The 17,642-nt window shown below is 39.8% G+C and overlaps 1 protein-coding gene and 2 long non-coding RNA genes across 3 annotated transcripts in view; 1 reads left to right on the top strand and 2 right to left on the bottom strand.

Moving 5' to 3' along the window:
* Positions 1-4,347: 4,347 nt before the first annotated feature.
* Positions 4,348-7,859, bottom strand: LOC106726388. The gene is made up of 2 exons (XR_001362455.1): positions 5,158-7,859; positions 4,348-5,077 (listed from the first exon to the last, which is right to left on the bottom strand). It is a non-coding gene; the product is annotated as an uncharacterized LOC106726388 (long non-coding RNA).
* A 35-nt stretch (positions 7,860-7,894) lies between these two features.
* Positions 7,895-17,642, bottom strand: part of IL12RB2 (interleukin 12 receptor, beta 2) — a 77,799-nt gene continuing 68,051 nt past the window's right edge. Inside the window, exons 14-15 of the mRNA XM_014541058.1 lie at positions 16,526-16,625; positions 7,895-11,848 (exon numbers count right to left, since the gene is read on the bottom strand). Of these exons, the coding sequence (XP_014396544.1) occupies positions 11,312-11,848; positions 16,526-16,625 (637 nt within the window). The 3' untranslated portion in view covers positions 7,895-11,311. The remainder of the gene's footprint in view (positions 11,849-16,525; positions 16,626-17,642) is intronic.
* On the top strand, positions 11,855-12,836 carry LOC106726390. The gene is made up of 2 exons (XR_001362457.1): positions 11,855-12,093; positions 12,516-12,836. It is a non-coding gene; the product is annotated as an uncharacterized LOC106726390 (long non-coding RNA).

The following is a 17,642-nucleotide window of genomic DNA, read 5'->3' as shown; positions in this document are numbered from 1 at the left end:
GGGCTTTTCACCCTCCAACAGGGTGGGTATAACAAAGTTGATTTGGTTAATTCATAAACTGCTTCTGGCCACTCGATATGATTTGTTTGTGAAAGGTTCCAAATCAAAATTATATACCCATAATCAATGATCCTTTATTCCTTCCCGTTCTAAAGAAACCAAAGGGCCTGGTTAGTATGGTAAGATGTGGGAGTGTGTTACTTTTTGGAATTTGGAAAGCAGACAGCTTTACTTTCTAAGGTTGGAACAGCAGCACCACCCATGAAATATAAGCCAAAAATCTTATTGATGCCTAATTTCCTACATTGCTGTTAGTTTTGGTCTTAAGTTGATAAATGACTGTTCCACAGAAAATAATAAGTATCTTTTACCTCTTCCTATATTAGAAAAGTAGGTTAATAATGGATTCCTGAATGGGAGTGTCAACGCACTTAGTAAACATGTAGAGAATAATCAATAAACAGGTTTTCTAGGATTTTTTTAAATCTTCTGCCATATTTATTTTTAAGCAGAAAAGGAATTTTATTTAGCTTTAAAAAATTTTTGTCACTCATTTTCAGTAATTTTCTACCTATGTGTAGTAATGTCCAGTTTTTAAAATATTGAAAATCTTAAAATCATAAAATGTCTGCTGTTTGCTGATTAGCTCTCCCATATACTTCCAAAAGAGATGTACAGTATAAAAGTTATTCATTTGAATTAGATTTATTAACCTAGTTACCTACTAGTTTGACATCTTATTAGGAAGGAGGTAATTGGTTTTTAATGATGAATAACTTGTGCTGATGATTTGAATCTTACGCAGAGTGTGTTCTGTACTGGTGCTAATGTCTAATATAATTTTATATTTACCAACATAACTGCTACCCAGAGGCAAGTGTTAAATTAGTCCATATGGAGTCTTGATCCCTCCTAAGTTAGTGTGTTTGGACTTTTCATCTTAACTCACTTCTGGACTTGCAACCTGCTTATAAACCTCTTGATTTCTAGCAACATATAGAAAACACCTGCTATTAACACTTCACAAGTTCCACTCTGTCAGCCATTGCTGGCATTTTGTCAGTAGAGAATACACAGCAATATCTGATATGTTGCAAGCTTTCACAATAGCCTGAACTTTAAAAAGTTAGTCCATTAGTTGTATCTGATGGATGTAAATTTGCCTCCTAGTTCACTTTGTGTCAAGCTAAAACTGTGAACCTAACTTTCTTTTATTGGTGGGTAATGACTGAAAATAAAGATTTTATTTTCATGCTCACTTCTTAAAAGTCATAAAAACAATCAAATAGGAACCCATTTATCGTCATGTGTTTTCTGGCCTGTGTGTGCACCCCAAAAATAATGCTCATATTTCATTTTTTACCTTATGCTTAGATTTTGTTTATCTGGGAGGGATGCCTATTTTAATGAGTATTATAATTAGAAAGTTGAATTCTTACAAAATGAATTTCAAGGACTGACCTTACATTGGCATTTCTCTTAGCAATATCACATTTTGAATGCAGAGGTTAGTTATACTGAGCACCACTGTTTTTTGAAGGGAGTATTAAACCGGATATAATACTCTAAAGAAATCCCTTGATACAGATCCATAAATAATAATTGTGGCTGATTGAATGTTTTAATGAACTTTTATGGATGCTTTTAATTGGAAGTAATGCCAGAATTTATTTCTTAAGATAATTTCAGTTTGCATTGAAATGATTGGAATATGATTTCTTCTTTAGTTTAAATACTGTTTTGAGACCTGTGTGGAGTTATGAAAGATTTTTAAATGTGTCACTAGGTATTATACATAGTTACTTTACTCACTTTTAAAAGTGGAAGTAGGACATACACGTCATCTCCAGGGTTTAAATATATTTGGGGCTTATTTTTTGGTATGGGTTTTGAGGGAGTATATTAAGTAATCATTCTGAATGTGTTATTTTTCTAATCGCTAGTGATGATTGCACTGAAATAGAAAAAAAATCTTATATTCTTAGGGAGTTGCATATGAAGTCTAAATATTATATATTGGACTTCAAAAATAATCTTTAAGAGCACTAGCTTTGTGTTGAAGGAACCAACAAGTATTAAAGGTTAAAAAAAATTAAGGAGAAATGTGAAACTGCTGGAACCTGATATTATGGACATCTATCCCAACATTTAAGTAACTGGTATAACAAATCCTTGGCTCTCAGGTGCATGTAATTCTATTTTTTAAAGTAAATAGAGCAGTGGTTCTCAACCTTGGCTGCACATTAGAATCACCTGGGAATCTTTAAAATCCTGATTTCTGGGCCTCATCCTCCGGAAATTCTGTTTCTTTGTTATGGGGTGGGGCCACATTAGTAACAAAGAAACAGAATTTCCGGAGGCTGAGGCCCAGAAATCAGGATTTTAAAGATTCCCAGGTGATTCTAATGTGCAGCCAAGGTTGAGAACCACTGAAATAGAGGCTGAGAAAATAGATTCTAACCCAAACATTTGTAATTATGCTGAGATTAACATGTAAATAAGTGTTTATTGAGTCTGAACCTTATAAAAGCCAGATCTCCAAGTGGAAAAAGCCTAGAAGTTAATTACTGTTAGACTTTGCAGAGTATATCTAGTGACATTGCAGTAAAATGATCTCTAATCAAGCTTCAGACCAAATTTAACATTTGCAAAATTGTCAGGTTTTATAGTTGAGGTATAGATTAAGTGTCAGCTTTCAGAAATTTGGGTTCAGTTACTTTTTGCTCGGCCTGGGTTTACCTTGGATATGTTCTCTCCATTTGAGACTCTTACTTGATTTTGAAGTTATGCAAATAGGAAGTTTATATGAGAAATGTTTGGAATAAGTCTGTTTCAGTCTGAGAAGAATATAGTGAAAGGTTGTGTCCTAAAGAATTAGAAGTTTAATTTCAGAAAGTAATTAGGGTATAAAGATGAATGATTAAGGCCATCAAGATTTTGGCTACAGAAAAAAGTAATAGTATGGAAGTGTCATTTAAATAAAGTGCTATATCTAAGCCTGGGGTCTGCAAATTTTCAGCCTGTGGCTTGTTTTGAAAGGGTTAGAAACAAAACTATTCTACAAAGATGTATGAAGCCCACATAGCTTAAAACATTATCTGGCCCTTAACAGAAAACATTTGCTGAATCCTGATCTAAGCTATCACTTCTAGGTCAGCACATATGAGTTCTTTTAAATAAAAGTGTCATTTTTAGCTACAAATTAAATCATCCTACCCTGTGGGAAGTTGTGAAATCAGAAGTATTTTCAAGCAATTTTTTTTGCCTCTTCTATACTCAGGATAAGGGCCAAAATATCTGGTAGCCACTTAGTAAAGATGATCTTATTTTAAGAAAAGATTATGTAGTTTGTAACTTAAATGTTATCCTAAAAGCTGTTAAGGAAAGTATAAATTTGCTATAAAAGTAAGCTTAATGCCATGGTTATAGTTTCATGATTCATGTTTAGTGACACTTCTTGTCACTCAGTACTGAAATCTTTCTATTGTGATTAATTTTTCCATGAGATGAGAATTCTGAATGGGTAAGAAATCATGTCTGTTAACTTCATAGGTTGAGCTAGGACAAGAATGAATGACTTCTGAAGATTACTTTATTAGGATATTCATTTGGGCAGAGTTTAAATTTTGTGCCATTGATGACTTCTGTACTGAATAACTGGGAGTCAGTTGTTCACTTCTAAACGGAAGGAAAGAAAAGGTGAGAAATGGCCTATACAAGCTAGAAAATAATTTACCAAATTGTTAGTTTGAGGTATTATGTAGGTACTTAGTGCTTTAAATCAGTAACCTTTGTCCCTTTTGCTGCCCATTTGGGGGAGAGTAGCAGTTCCCGGTGCATTGTATGTTTATTCCAAGCCTTGTGCATTCAAGACAAGATACCTGGTGATAACGTTTATGAGAATTCTGATTATGGATTTTTTAAACCTATTTTGATAATGGATTCATATCAGGTAATGAGAATTGCTCTGAATAGATCTTGCTTTGGTTTTGATTACTTATAATAGCTGCATTACTGGTATGGAAATGTGAACAGTGAAGGGTTAATATTCAGGATTATGATACCTGTTATTTGGTGAACTGAGTAGGGAAAATGGGAAATAGCTTATCTTTAGGCATTATTGTTTATATCACCTAATCGCAGTTATAGCTGATTTAACAGACTTTAGGAACTTTAAAAGACCTCTAATTGGAAGAAATAGCATTTTTATCTACCTAGAATGATGGTTCTGTATAAAGTGATCCAGCTGAACTTGGTTCTTGATATTTGACTACCTAGAATTTTGTCAAATTGCATTAAATTTTTTTATTAGCTAAATGTCAGGAACTTGGGGAACTTTGCATGTTGGAATTGCTTGTTTCACGCCTTGGGTGTAATAATCCATGGTGAAATGTTGCTTTGTTTGGCAACCACACTCTGACAATAATAGGCCAGCACATTTGGACATTTTGTGCTTAGACTGCCAGGGGCTGTTTTGGAAATTGATGAACACATCAGAGAAGTTGGTAGATTCCCCTCTACCCCTTCCAATTTTATGCCTGAAAATGTTTAGGATTTAATAATTAATGAATTGAACTAAACACCGGCAGATAGCTTTTCAAAGATAGTTGGTTTGTCTTCTCCCTGGAAATTCTGAATTTCCAATGAAGCTTCCACTGTTTTTTTCCTCAGTAAAAAAGGAAGAACCTTTCCTACAAACTACAAATAATTTGGTTTTGACTTGGTCTTGTGTATACAAACCTTACATATACAAGGCTTCACTTAGGTGCTATAGTTAGGAGTTTCTGAGGAGTGCTTGGGAAGACTGGATTGGCTAAAGCTACTTTTAAGACATGTTCATTGGTCACTAGCATAGAAAAATCACATACCTAGCAGGTATAGTGTATACTACAGACCACTATATTTTGTTCATTACAGTATTCTTTGAAGATTGAGTGGCACTTTGTCACTGTTTCTCAACAAAATCCAGTATATCAGTTTTTAACAATTGGACTGACCTCCCTGCCTTTTGCCAAAAGGTAGAATTGGAAGTCATGCTGACTGAAGCATGCTGTGTAATGAATGCTAAGTGAAAATACTTGGCATATGAGAAAGAAATTCTCTTCAGGAAAAATTGGTAATGTTTATTAAGAACCAAAAAAAAAAAAATCCCCAAACCTGTACTGTTGAGGAACATAACTAGCACCTCCAGATTATAGGAGAGCATTAATGTGCACCCCCCTTTTTTTCCAAGATCATCACTTTTGCTACTAAGTTATTACACTTTAAAGTGGGTGTTTTAAAAAAACAACTCAATTGCAATGAAAGCTACCCTGTCATAGGAGAGGGTAAACTAAAGGAAGTGTATATAGGAATGCAAAGGAATCTTGTGGTGCTGTAGCACAAGTATGAGAAGAAGAACCGCAGGAAAGAAGATTTTATTTTCTACAGTGCTAAGAAAAGAAGGCAAATGGTCTTTTACTCCCTTTGTGATGGAATAAAGTGAGATTTTTGTTTTAAATGAAATTCTGCAGTGTCCTGTTTTCACCTTGAGGGATTTTTTGACTGGTGAAGGCTGGGTATGGGGGCCTTTTGGACTTGGTACAGCACAAGAAACTATCCTCAGGTTAACACAGGCCACATTCTCACCTACTCTGCAGGGAGATGTATAAGCCATTTTAGCAAGTGAATTGTGATTTTTCTTTAGTAAAGGAACAAATTTTTTTTAATGTTTTTGCAGCTTTTGAATATAGTGGAAATTTCTTGTTTGTGGGTGGGCCTGCCTGTCCAGTGGTAATTTAGGGCCTTTCAGTATAGCTTATTCTCTGAGAATCTTATAACAGCTTTTACAGTATTTCCTTGGCTCCTATTACCTATAGGTAGTAAAATGTCTGAAATTGGCAAGGAAGGAAAAGCTATTTTGAATCTGCCTACAGTCTCTTGCCTAGACAAGGCCAGGGTTTTATGGAATACCTTGAAGTTGTGGAATTTGAAAAGTGGCCCCAATTGACTTAAAGGGACCCCATTGTAGCACATAATGCGTTTGTATATTTCTTAGAGATGTTACTGAAATTTCAGCAGAACCTACTTAACCACTTGTAAGTAAATGACCACTAACAACATGTGCAGCCAGTTACCATAGCGTAAAGGACAGGCATTTATGTTTTAATACCAGCAACAAAAATTGAGTTATGTAGTCCTAATTCCTTTTTGCTTAGGAAATAATAGCCTTCGTGTTGGGAAAAAAGCAGTAGGCAAATCAGTGGGGTTATAGCTATTATAACTAAAGAGCACAATTTCTCTAGTTACATTTCTATTTAAAAGGCTTAATGATATTTATAGCTTGAAATTTCCATTTATAATTTTCTTAATATAAATGGATTTTCTTGGGAGTGTTCTCTCCTTTCTTTGCCTACCTGTGCCTTGTAGGATTTAGATTAGCTGGGTAGATAAATTAACAAATTCAGTAGTACCAGATTTGTCAACTTAAAAATTTACCTGTGTGGTTTTGTTTTTAAGGTAGATTTCTTAGGAACCAAGAGTGATCTAGGACTTTAGAAGTATGGAAATGCCAGGTTTTGGTTATTTAGTAAAACAGCTCCAAAGATGGCATCAGTTTTAACCCCAATTGATGTAAGTTTGTAGAGCAGTCATTTGCATAGGAAGAACTGTATAGCTGAAAGTTATGCCCTGAAACTAGACTGTCCTGTATTAGGTACTAGTGTGACTTTCGCTAATTGTATTTCAGTTTCTTTTTCTGTATAGTGGTCTACCTTAAACCAGCCATGGTGAGAACTGAGTTACATACCTTAAAAACAGCATGTACTGAATATGATCCCCTCTATCCATGGTTCCAGATCCACAGATTCAACTGAGGATTAAAAGTATTCAAAAAAAAAATACATTGTTGCTGACATTGTACAAGGGACTTGAGCATTCAACAATGTTGGTATCTGAGCAGGGGTGGTCCTGAACCAAACCACGGAGGATACCAAGGAACGAATATACTGTGTTATATGTTGAGTGGGAATTTGGCAATATTTGGCTTGTTATATAAACTTTGTATTTCAAAGATGCATTGCTTCAGTTATTACCTTAACATCCCCAATCCCCACTCTCACCTAGGGTGTCATAATGAATTTTCTACCAACTGACAGGCGAGTTAAAGGTCAGTGAAGGTGTCAGGTGGAGGATGAAAGAGAGATGGATCATAAAGAAAGTGGTTGGTAGTGTCTCGACCCCTTGTGTCAGGTCTTTGGGGGGGAAGATTGGTTATATTTAGTTGACTATCCAATTACCAGAGTAAGTATTTAATGAAAAGAATGCAGAAGTGTAATTTAAAAACCTATGGCTAGAAACCATTATTACCATTTTTGTGTATATTTCAAAAACTTTTGCATTGATTTATAAAGATGATGTGATCCTTCTGTTCATTTTTTTGCAGCTGACCATTTCTATGTCAAATATTGTTAAACTTTTTGAAAGATTGCATAGTATGCTTTTCAATTCTAAGATCCATTCCAATTTCAGAGGGTTAGGGGCTCGTGCACCATAGAAATTGAGGCATTTTAGTTTAGTTAGCATTTTTCTTATTCAGAGCATAATGAAATAGGGGTAATGGATTTGTATAGATGATTTAGCCAAGTTCCTACTAACAGGCCCTTCTGGTTTAATCAATGCTGTGATAAGTCTTATTCAATTTGTTATTGATAAAATCTGTTCTTTAGATTACATTTGTAGGAGTGGAGTTGTGTATTCAAATTTTAAAAAATATTGCCCAGCCTGGCCTTTGTGTCTGGTTAAACGTCGACCAATAAACCAGGAGGTCAGGGCACATGCCTGGGTTGCAGGCTCAATCCCCAGTAGGCAGTGTGCAAGAAGCAGCCAATCGATTTTCATCGATATTTTTCTCCCCTCTCCCTTCCTGTCTGAAATGAATAAAAGCATTAAAAAAAATACTGCCCAGCCTCCAGAAAGAAGCTAGCTAGCATACCTGGTTACAAACAACCCAGTTTCTGGTTATTCCTTACATCTTGCTAATTTGGTAAGTGGAAAGTGGTGTTCAATTTTAATTTATTTGATTGCAGGTAATTGTTTTCTTAATGCTTGTTGAGCATTTAATGTTTTCTGTTTCTTAATCTATTTTCTTTGAAGTATTGGCTTTTTTCAAAATGATCTGTAAGAATGTTATTTTTGGCACATGTTGCAAATATTTTTTTTATCTAACTTGGTGTGTGGGGATTTTGCAAATTTTTAATTGGAAATTTATTCCAGAATAGGCTGATGTAAAGATATGACTTGTTTCTTTAGTTGTCCATTAGCCAATTGATTGAATTATCTTTGGGGGGGGGGGGGGCGCGGAGAAGAGACCTTTCTGATCTTTTATTCTAGAGCAGGGGTGGGGAACCTTTTTTCTGACAAGGGCTATTTGGATATTTATAACATCGTTTGGAGGCCAAGCAAAATTATCAACTTGAAGATTGGCCTGCTATATTCGGCCAAACATTTAATTAACTTACCCTTAATGCCTGGGCAGGGCCAGACCAAATGATTTCCTGAGCCTTATACAGTCCATGGGGCTGGACATTCCCCACTCCTGTTCTAGAGAGTAGTTTGAGGATTCACCTATCATAAAGCTTGGGTAATGTGAACATCCATGAGTCCTGCACATTAGAGAAAAGCAGAGCTCCTACACGACAAGTGTGTCATGTGAAGGAAGAAGTTTCAGAAAAACCAAGAATCAAACGGATTCACTGGAATAGAATGCCTAGCTTGGCATCTTTTCACTGGCCTCAGGCATTGGCAAGTTGCAGCTGTAGGCTATTAATGGAAACTGGGAAATTGGGACAGGGTGGAGGGGGAAAGACAGTAAAAGAAAAGAACTAGATAGCACTAGTTTGTTTAAGACAAGCCCAGGAAATAGAATCTCTGCCTCCTAGGAAAGGCCCCTTTCAAGGAACAATTCAAAGAGTTGGATTTCTGCACAAGGATTAGTGGTGGAGAGTCCCATGTATCCAGTACATGTGAACTTGGACTTTATAATATTTCAGTCACAGAGAGAAAACAAAGAAATGTAATGTGTTTGAATAGAGCAGAAATTCCTGGATTGGCTTTGGATGTATATTGGGAGTGAGGATTTAAATCATTGCTGATTTTCTTGAGGAATGAAACTGGTCGTATGGATCTTGGTGAGCTCTACCTAGTCCTGGTAAATTAAGCCACCTGACTTGGGATTTTGTGTGGACAGAAAAGGGGTGTGTGAAACTACTTAGTGCAAGGACAGAACAGGGTTACCCATCCTCTGTCATTCATGGGAAGAGGACATTTTCTCTGGTAATGTGAGCAGCCAATGTCTTCCTCAGATATGTTTTTAAATTCTGCTACACGTGTAACAGCAGTACTGCCAGTGGACAGCAAGGCAGAAGGGGGCATTGGGGATCAACAAATGCAAACTCAGTTGTCCCAATAAAGAGGAAGCACACACAGCTAGACTGGCTGCTGGGACAGAAGGAAAACAAAGTGTGGCCGGTGACATCTCTTACTTTTTATTGATAGCCTATCATGTACCTGGTATGGTGCTGGAGAAGACTGCATGGTTCCCACCTTCAAGTTATTTACAGTCCAGAGGAAGTAGACTATAGGCATCATGCTAGGGGCGCACTGAGGAGGCCTCTGCATCCTTAGAAGGAGAAGCCTTTAGGAGTCTGAGAAGTCTCCCTGTTTAATACTTATTTTCACTTTTTTAGGAAACAAATGAGGACTGCATTATCCCCTGGGGTTTTAAGGGAACAGAAAGGATGTGGGGGGGCAGGGGAGATGAAGGTGTAAGGAAGACTGGGAGCTAGCTATCTTTGGGATCAAGTGGAGAAGGGCAGAGTGACTTAAGATGGAAAGGTAATCAAAAGAAGATCAAGGATTGTAAAACAAGTATTGCAAGAAAGAAAAGTTGGCTTCCGTTGTCAAGAGGTGATAGGTTGGCCACCTTCTAAGGAGGTATCCTTGTCTTGGCCCATTGCAGATAAATGAGGCACCACATCCTGGTTGCAAGCAAGCCATTATGGAGCTGCTGAGATGCAAGGGACTACACACAGCGGCTAAAGAGAGTTGAACAGAGATGTAAGGAAGGAAAAGCCTGGGAGAAAATATGTTAAGTCTGGAATGGCAAGAGCATGGGTGACGAGTTAGACATGTCTAACAACATGAACAAACAGAGCAATGTTTGTTACTTCAATTGCTGAAGCTCTGAGGGACACATGCCTCAGTTCCAGTGGGTGGGATGGGGGTAAGAGGTAGGTCCCAAGCTTGACAGAGATTTAAGAAAAAAAAGTCTTGGCCCTAAAAGTTACTATCAGCAATTGGACCATCAGCTTAACAGAAATGCCTACAGTGACTGCATAGAGGCAGTGATGGGCAAGGGGAGGTGACAGGCCAGGGTCACAGATCTAACAGTAAAGTATGGGTCATGTTCCAAATTTGTGCTGAGGAAAAGAACTCTGAGGACCAGTGCAGTTTTCCCCAAGAAGGAAAGCAGGAAAGATGACAGGAGTGTGGCAGCCCACTCCCTTTCAAGACACCTGATGTTAGAGGGGAGGCCGCTTGCTCAGGGTCCTAAGGTGGGTCCACCATCAGGCTGCTCTGGATTCACTGCATGATGAAGGCAAAACAAACCTAACCAGCAAAGCTAGGGGGAAAAAATGCATTCTTAGGCCTCCACAAAAAAGGACAGAACCATCTTGGAAATCCTTTTATATTGGTGTTTATCAGGGTCTTTTATGTCAATTGCAAAACTAGGCTGAGGCTCCCCCTGTAATTCTCACCAATGTGTCCATTATCTGTAGTTGTGCTGAATACAGTAGCCATTAGCCATGTGTGACATAATTACAATCAAAATTCAGTTCTTCAGTCATATTTGCCACATCCCAAAGAGTCAACAGCCAGTATTGAACAGTGCAGATAGGCCGGTGAGACATAAGACCTGGTATGTAGTAGCTGCTTTATAAACAGTTGTGTGAACAGTCCTCAGGACTATATGCCATTGCCAGTAAGAGCTTTGGTTTCCACTCTGCAGCAAAGCCAAGGAAATTGTGGGAACTTAGTCTGGAGTCTGTAAGTCCACGATGTAATATCAAGCCTCTAGAGAAGGCCAGGTGGAAGTATCTGGGTTGCAGCCAACTTACAGTTCCTGAGATCACCCTGAGCTGGCTTGACTGCCCTCTAGCTGCAACCAGACCTAATGGTAGCACCAGAGGTGATGACAGCGAGCAGAGGGCTGGGTCGATGGGCCTGCTGCGCTGGTTGGGAGCACTTCAACTTTCCAAGTTTCAAGCTTCACTCAAAGCATGAGGGAACCGCACCCCATCTTTAACCGATCCAAAGTCAGCTTCTCACCACAGGAGAAGGGGAGTGGTTGCAGGGTACTTGAGGGGAACACAGAAAGGGAGATGTGCTGAGGCTCCAGTTCTTCCGGGGGCTCAGTTCCAGGAGCCTCGTGTGCAGGGAGGTAATCTATATTGGAGGGTAAGTAGCCCTCCTGGGTGGGAAGGTAGTCGCCTGGGAGGACCCGCGAGGGGCTTGCTGGGTTTCCTGGCTTTGAGTTGGGGCTCCTGCTCCCCAGCACCTTGTACAGATCCACTAGCTGCCCTGTCTCCGCCGTGAGAGCTCTTGGAGGTGGTAATCTCGAGGCACTGTACCCTGTTTCCTCAGAGGTATAGTGACCTTGGTCTCCTTTTCCCTTCTCTGGCCAGTTGGCATGAAGGAGCTGTCTGAAGACTGGGGTCACTTGATGCAAGACTTCGCTGATGACCAGGGGCTCGGGTTCTTTCGGAACGGGCCCATCTGTCAGGAGCCTGTCCACGGGCAGCTGCACCTCCTGAGATGGGAGGAAGAAACTCAGGGCTATGCTAAGTGAGTAGCCTGGACAACTGACTTCTCCAGGTTCCAAAAGGCCTCGGCCAGCAATACCTAGTCAGCTCAAGGTGGACACCGGGCCCTTTGCGAGGTAAGAGAGCAGTTCACATTGTCAGGGAGGAAGACAGCAGGAGTCCTGGGGTCCTCTCCACCCCCCGCCAATGAGTGATTCACCGCCCTGCTCCACCTTCAACCAGACTGTTTCTGGTGAGTCAAACTGTACTCGCTGCTTTTCCTCTGGGATAGAGGCATACTGCGTGCAAAGGAAAGGCTGAGCTTGCCTCTGTCTGGGGGAGGAGGCAGGGAAGACTATAAAAGGGTCAGACCAGAACTGAATCCTGAGAAGCAGAGTATTTTTTCAGATAGGTTGTGAGCAAGAGGACTGGTCTATTCTGGAACCTGCTAGTTGTTATGACAGGCAAACTGAGGCTTCAGAATTAGGAGGAGGTCCCATGGAGGGCTTTTAAGGGATGCTAAGGAGTTTGGGTTTTGATACAACTTCTGAAAGGTTTTAGGTAATATCTTTATCAGTTCTACTCTAATGAATGACCCTTCTAGAATAACTTTTGGAAGAAATTTTCATTCTTTCCCCCCTGTAACTAACTTTCTCTTGCTTACCTTCTCAACAGCACATTGGTTACCAACTCTTCAATGTCTTACCTCTCCTTTCCAAACTTGCTGCTGATCCCTGATTCCAAGTCCCAGCACTTTATTAGCATTTATTGTAAGGGGCTTCATTGGGCTCTCCTTGCATCCTGGAAACCACCTTCACGCTGACTGATCAAGCAAAGCTCCAGAGCCTTTCAGGGCTCGGACTTCCATATGCAGTAAAGCTCCCAGCCCTGACCTTATCCATCAGATTCCTTCCTCCACTTCCCCATGTTTTTGTTCAGAAATTATTTCAGGCACACCATCCTAGTCTTATTACACACAGGTTTTTTTTCTCTCTCTCTGCCACACTTTTGCTTCCACTGCCAGCCTCTAACTACTTCTGTTTATGGTACCATCTCCTGCTTGACACCTTCCTCTTTCTGTTTTTCTTTTTTCAAATGTTTTTATTGATTTCAGAGAGGAAGGGAGAGGGAGAGAGGGATGGAAACATCAATGATGAGAGAGAATCCTTGATCAGCTGCCTCCTGCACACCCCAGACCAGGGATCGAGTCTGCAACCAGGAAACGAACCGTGACCGGCTGGTTCATAGGTTGATGCTCAACCACTGAACCACACCAGCCAGGTACCTTCCCCTTTCTTGAAGCCCCTAATGATTGCTGCCTCCACTGAATTACAGTAGGGAGCAACCTCCTGTTAGGTTATTGGCACAGGATGCTTTATAATGTCACTTTTTAGAAACATGTCTAAGCATGTCAAAGCCATCTGTAAACAGGGACCATGTCTTAAGGGAGGCTTAAGATGATAAAAGATAGCCTTGGGACAGGGCAAACCCTCAGGGCTAGTCCCAACTCTTGACACCTTACCGCTTGGGAAAACAACCTCTGTGGCCTTTGATCCCCTCATCTGTCAAATGTCAAGAGTGATTTGGTCTGGATTGGCTCTGATGTCCCTTGCCTTGCCTGGAGCATGAAAAGTTTCTAAAAAGTGAATGATGGTGCTGTCTCAGGACAGACTTCTGCCAAGGGCCCACAAGCTGGAGGGTATGTGTGTGTTTCTATTTTCTGGATCCCTGCCCACAGTGGTGCTGGTGTGTGGGTGTGGCTTGGAACATGGCTGGTGGCTCAGGGTGTGGAAATGGCTCCTATCACAAGGTGAGGTGTTCACCTGCCTTCCTAAAAGCTTGGGCAGTGTTGATAGAGCTGTTCCTTTGATAAAGCAGGCCCTGTGGCGGACAGTCCTGGGGCAGGGCCTTTTAGACCACCATTAGCTCATGTGCCTCATGGACACTGTTTTAAGATTTTACAAGCTCAAAATGGATTAGCATTCCAGTGATCCCCTTTATGGTTTGGCTTTTTCCTCCAGAGCTTTAAGACACATGTTTTTTTAGCCACATGTTAAGAAATGGTAGGGCCACATAGGGCCTGAGAACAGAAAACGTTTTGTTGGAGTTGGAAGACAGACTATTGTAGTTCTGACATCTGCCAAATCTGTCAAATGTCAGAGTGATCTGGTCTGGATTTGGTCTGTCACCAGGAGAGCAGTTTAGGTCTTTAAAGCCAGACTACTCACTTGAGAGGTCAAGTGACACAGGGCTCTGAGTCTGTCTCAAGGCCTTCATTACAGATGCCATGTCCAAGCTAAATTTTTACAGTTTTCTAATTTACCAGTTATTTTTTACAAAAGATATATAGTTTTGTAAGAAATTTTAAAAATTCAAAGCAAATTTATGATGAAAATTAAGTCGCCCTCATATCTCCAACCCCTTCCCCAAAGGCCACTCCAGTTATCAATTTTACATGTAGGCTTCCAGAAATATCTGTGAGCGTGTGGAGGGCTGTGTGTATAAAATCTCTCTCCTTTTTATGCAAATAAAAACCCACTTTAGAAACTGTTACAAACTTTTTTTTTTTACTTTTAAATATCTTAGAGATTTTTAGACACATATATATCTTTTTTTAAAAAATAATTGTATAACATCCTGCTGTATGAATATACTCAAAATATTCAACCTGTCCTCCTAGTGGCAGCTTACATTATGCCCAATTTTTGGCTTCTATTTATAGTGCTCTAATGAACATATTTATACTATATGACTTTGGGTATGTGTGTGGCAATTTCTGTTACCCTTTTCCCATGTTATTTTCTCTAACCCTTTGTGTGTCTTTCTTAGCATTTCTTGTAGGCTTTTTATGGGCTCTTGTCATGCCCACACCCCCAAAGCTACCAGCTCGGAAGCCAGGGGTCGGTGACTGACCGGAGCTGCTTCCCACTATGCTATTTCAGGCTTTTAGGAGATGAGACAGTGGTATCTCAGCATTGGAAGAAAGTGATCTTAAAGCTAAGCTGGTTCAACTCCTAGTCCTTGAATCCCCTCGAATGCTGGCAGCGGCATCCTTACAGAGTGCATTCCACAGGTCATCACAGTATTGCCACTAAGTGAGGGCCTCTCAATCTGTTCAGCTCAGAGGCGCTGACTTTGAGAAAGACCCCTCATACCCAGTGCTTAAAGATCTTTCAGAAGGAATGGTATAGTGGTGGATGGCACATCCTGCTCTTATGTGGATTTGGGATCTACCATTTACTAGCGGACTAACGTTGGGCAAGTTACTTAGTCCTCTGTGCCTCAGTTTCCTCATCTAAAAAATGAGGATAATAGCACACCTTCATAAAGCTATTGTATGGATTATATGTTAACACATGAAAAATGTTTTTTCAAAGTGCCTGGTATATGTAAAGTAACATATATGTGTATATAAACAATATAATTATATACCCTACTATAATTATATATCATGCAGATGATATGTAATATATGAAAAATATATGCATAAAATTTAAAAGTATACATAAGCTACTGCTATTATTACTGTTCTTGCTATGATAACTTAACAGTGATAAAACCCCTAAACAGACAGAAGAGACATCAAGTATGAGTCTTCCTGGGAAGAAAGTGAATGATAGATCTTTGTTTTGTTTAAACCATGTGCTTTACATTAAGAATAATCTTTACTTTTCTTAATCCTCGTAACAGTATACATGGGAGATACTATCAATTCCTACATTACAGAGGGTAAAACTAGGGCTCAGATGTTAGGCAAGTTGCCCAAGGGTTATCCACATAGTAAGGGGCAGAGGAGGGGTTTGCATCCCAGCCTTATCTCAAAGGCACTAAACCACAGGGACTGAAATCCTATTGGGGCAGACATGGCTAAGACCAGCTCTTTCCCTAAGCAGCGGCTTATACCATTGGCTTCTGGCCTGAGGAAGGGTGTGGTTAATAGAATACACTGGGCATTTGAAGAGAAGAATCTTGGAGGAGAAGGGCTATAAGGTGTGAGAAAGGGAGTGTGGGGCTGCCAACAACCTGGGCTTGGGAAGAATATTTGCATACCGCTTTCCTCCCCTCTGCTTTCCATAAATGCACAGTCTTACTCCATATTCAGATGTCTTAAGCTTCCAGACCTTCCACCAGAGATGGACCATCTGGCCCACTGTGAGCTGTTCTCACCTCCTCAGACTGCACAGCAGCGCCTCCCTTTGCTTCCTCTCTCATCTGCCAGCTGAGCAACCTCTCCTCTAAAACCTTTTCCATACACAGTGGGATGACTTACTGGCTTCCTGCTAAAACCAAAATAGTCTGGGTTCTATCTGTTCTATGCTCAGACGGGGCTGGGAACAAACATCATGGTAAAGCTTCAAATCTCAAATTCGAATGAGTCAGTGTCAGGCTAGGGGTAAGCAAATGGCAAAAAATACTTGCTTTTTAAATTTCTTTTAAAGTAAGTTAAGGTGGAGGAGGGGAACATAGGCATAGAGAGGAATGAAAAGCAATGAGTCTGAGTCGAGGTCATAACCTTCAGAAAACTCCCGTCAGGGCAGTAACGACTCAGATGGTAACCTAGTGTGAATGACTTCAGTTTATTCATGGGTTCCAAGTACCCAGGTTTCCTCCTAACTACAATGGGAAACTTAGATATGCTCATGTCTGGAACCCCATCAACTGACCACTGAGGCTTTATACCTTACCTCCATAATGAGATAGTTCTTGGCCCAAGTGCTGTTCGCTGGGTCTGGAATTTCTCTGTTACACCACTGAGGTCTGAGGGCTGACAGGAGAACAAATACCCTATAGATATAGAAAACACTGACAGGTTAAGTGAGTACACATGACATGGAAGCACGGGTTCTTAGCACAGTGATTTCAGTGCAGGGGTATGCAAATAAGTGAAATGTAAACACTGAAGGAGAAAGATGATGCATCATCTAAGGATGGACTAGTTTTCTGTGAAGTTTGGATAGGTGATAGAGTCACAATGCAGTCACGTGGGGTTTGCTAAATAAATGATGGCACTTTTGCTCAGTGTAATGTTTAGCTGTCACTATGCAGCCATGCACTTATTCAACAAACATTCCCTAAGGTATGACCAGCACAGTGCTGGGGTAGGACAGCAAACAAGAAGGCATGGTCCCTACTCTTGGGAGTTTTCTAATCATGTAACTACAATGTTTATAAAGAGTTTGCAATGACAAGTAAATTATGCTAAAAGTAAGAAAACAAACAGGATACTAATGATATAAATAACTTAAACATAGACCATGCAAAAAAATGCCAAGAAAAATACTGTAGAGAAACATTCAAACTGTTAGAAGAGTACTTGTGTTTGGTGATCAGAGGAAATATGGGTCTTTTTTTCTACATCTCTAGGTTTTTAAAAATTTTTTTAAATGATTTTATATCACCTTTATGATGTAGGAGGGAAAAAATCCTTTAAATTGTTTCTTATAAATGCATATGGTTAAATATTTTGACTATATTTTTAAAAATTCAAGACCAATATGAAACATCTTTAAAACCTTAAGCTTTGATGTTTAATAAGAATGGTAAGCTCTGGGATGTGTTTAGCCCTTTGAAACAAAAGATGTGGCCATGTGATTAGTTTTTCCCCCCAAAAAATGTGAGCAGAGGTACCTGTGACCTAGGATAGATCGTGCAGATGAGGGCAGTGCCCAAAGGGTGGTGGGCCAATAAGATGGAATAAAACTGGGTCCCTAAATGACTGTGTGGAGCAGAGCTGCCAACCAACCTGGATGACTTATCTCTTATATAGGAGAGAAACTATTTTATTAAAGCCACTATATTTTG

The sequence above is a fragment of the Myotis brandtii genome, unplaced genomic scaffold (genome assembly GCF_000412655.1).
Source record: "Myotis brandtii unplaced genomic scaffold, ASM41265v1 scaffold26, whole genome shotgun sequence".
Lineage (NCBI taxonomy): Eukaryota > Metazoa > Chordata > Mammalia > Chiroptera > Vespertilionidae > Myotis > Myotis brandtii.
This window is presented reverse-complemented; position numbering and strand designations above follow the sequence as displayed.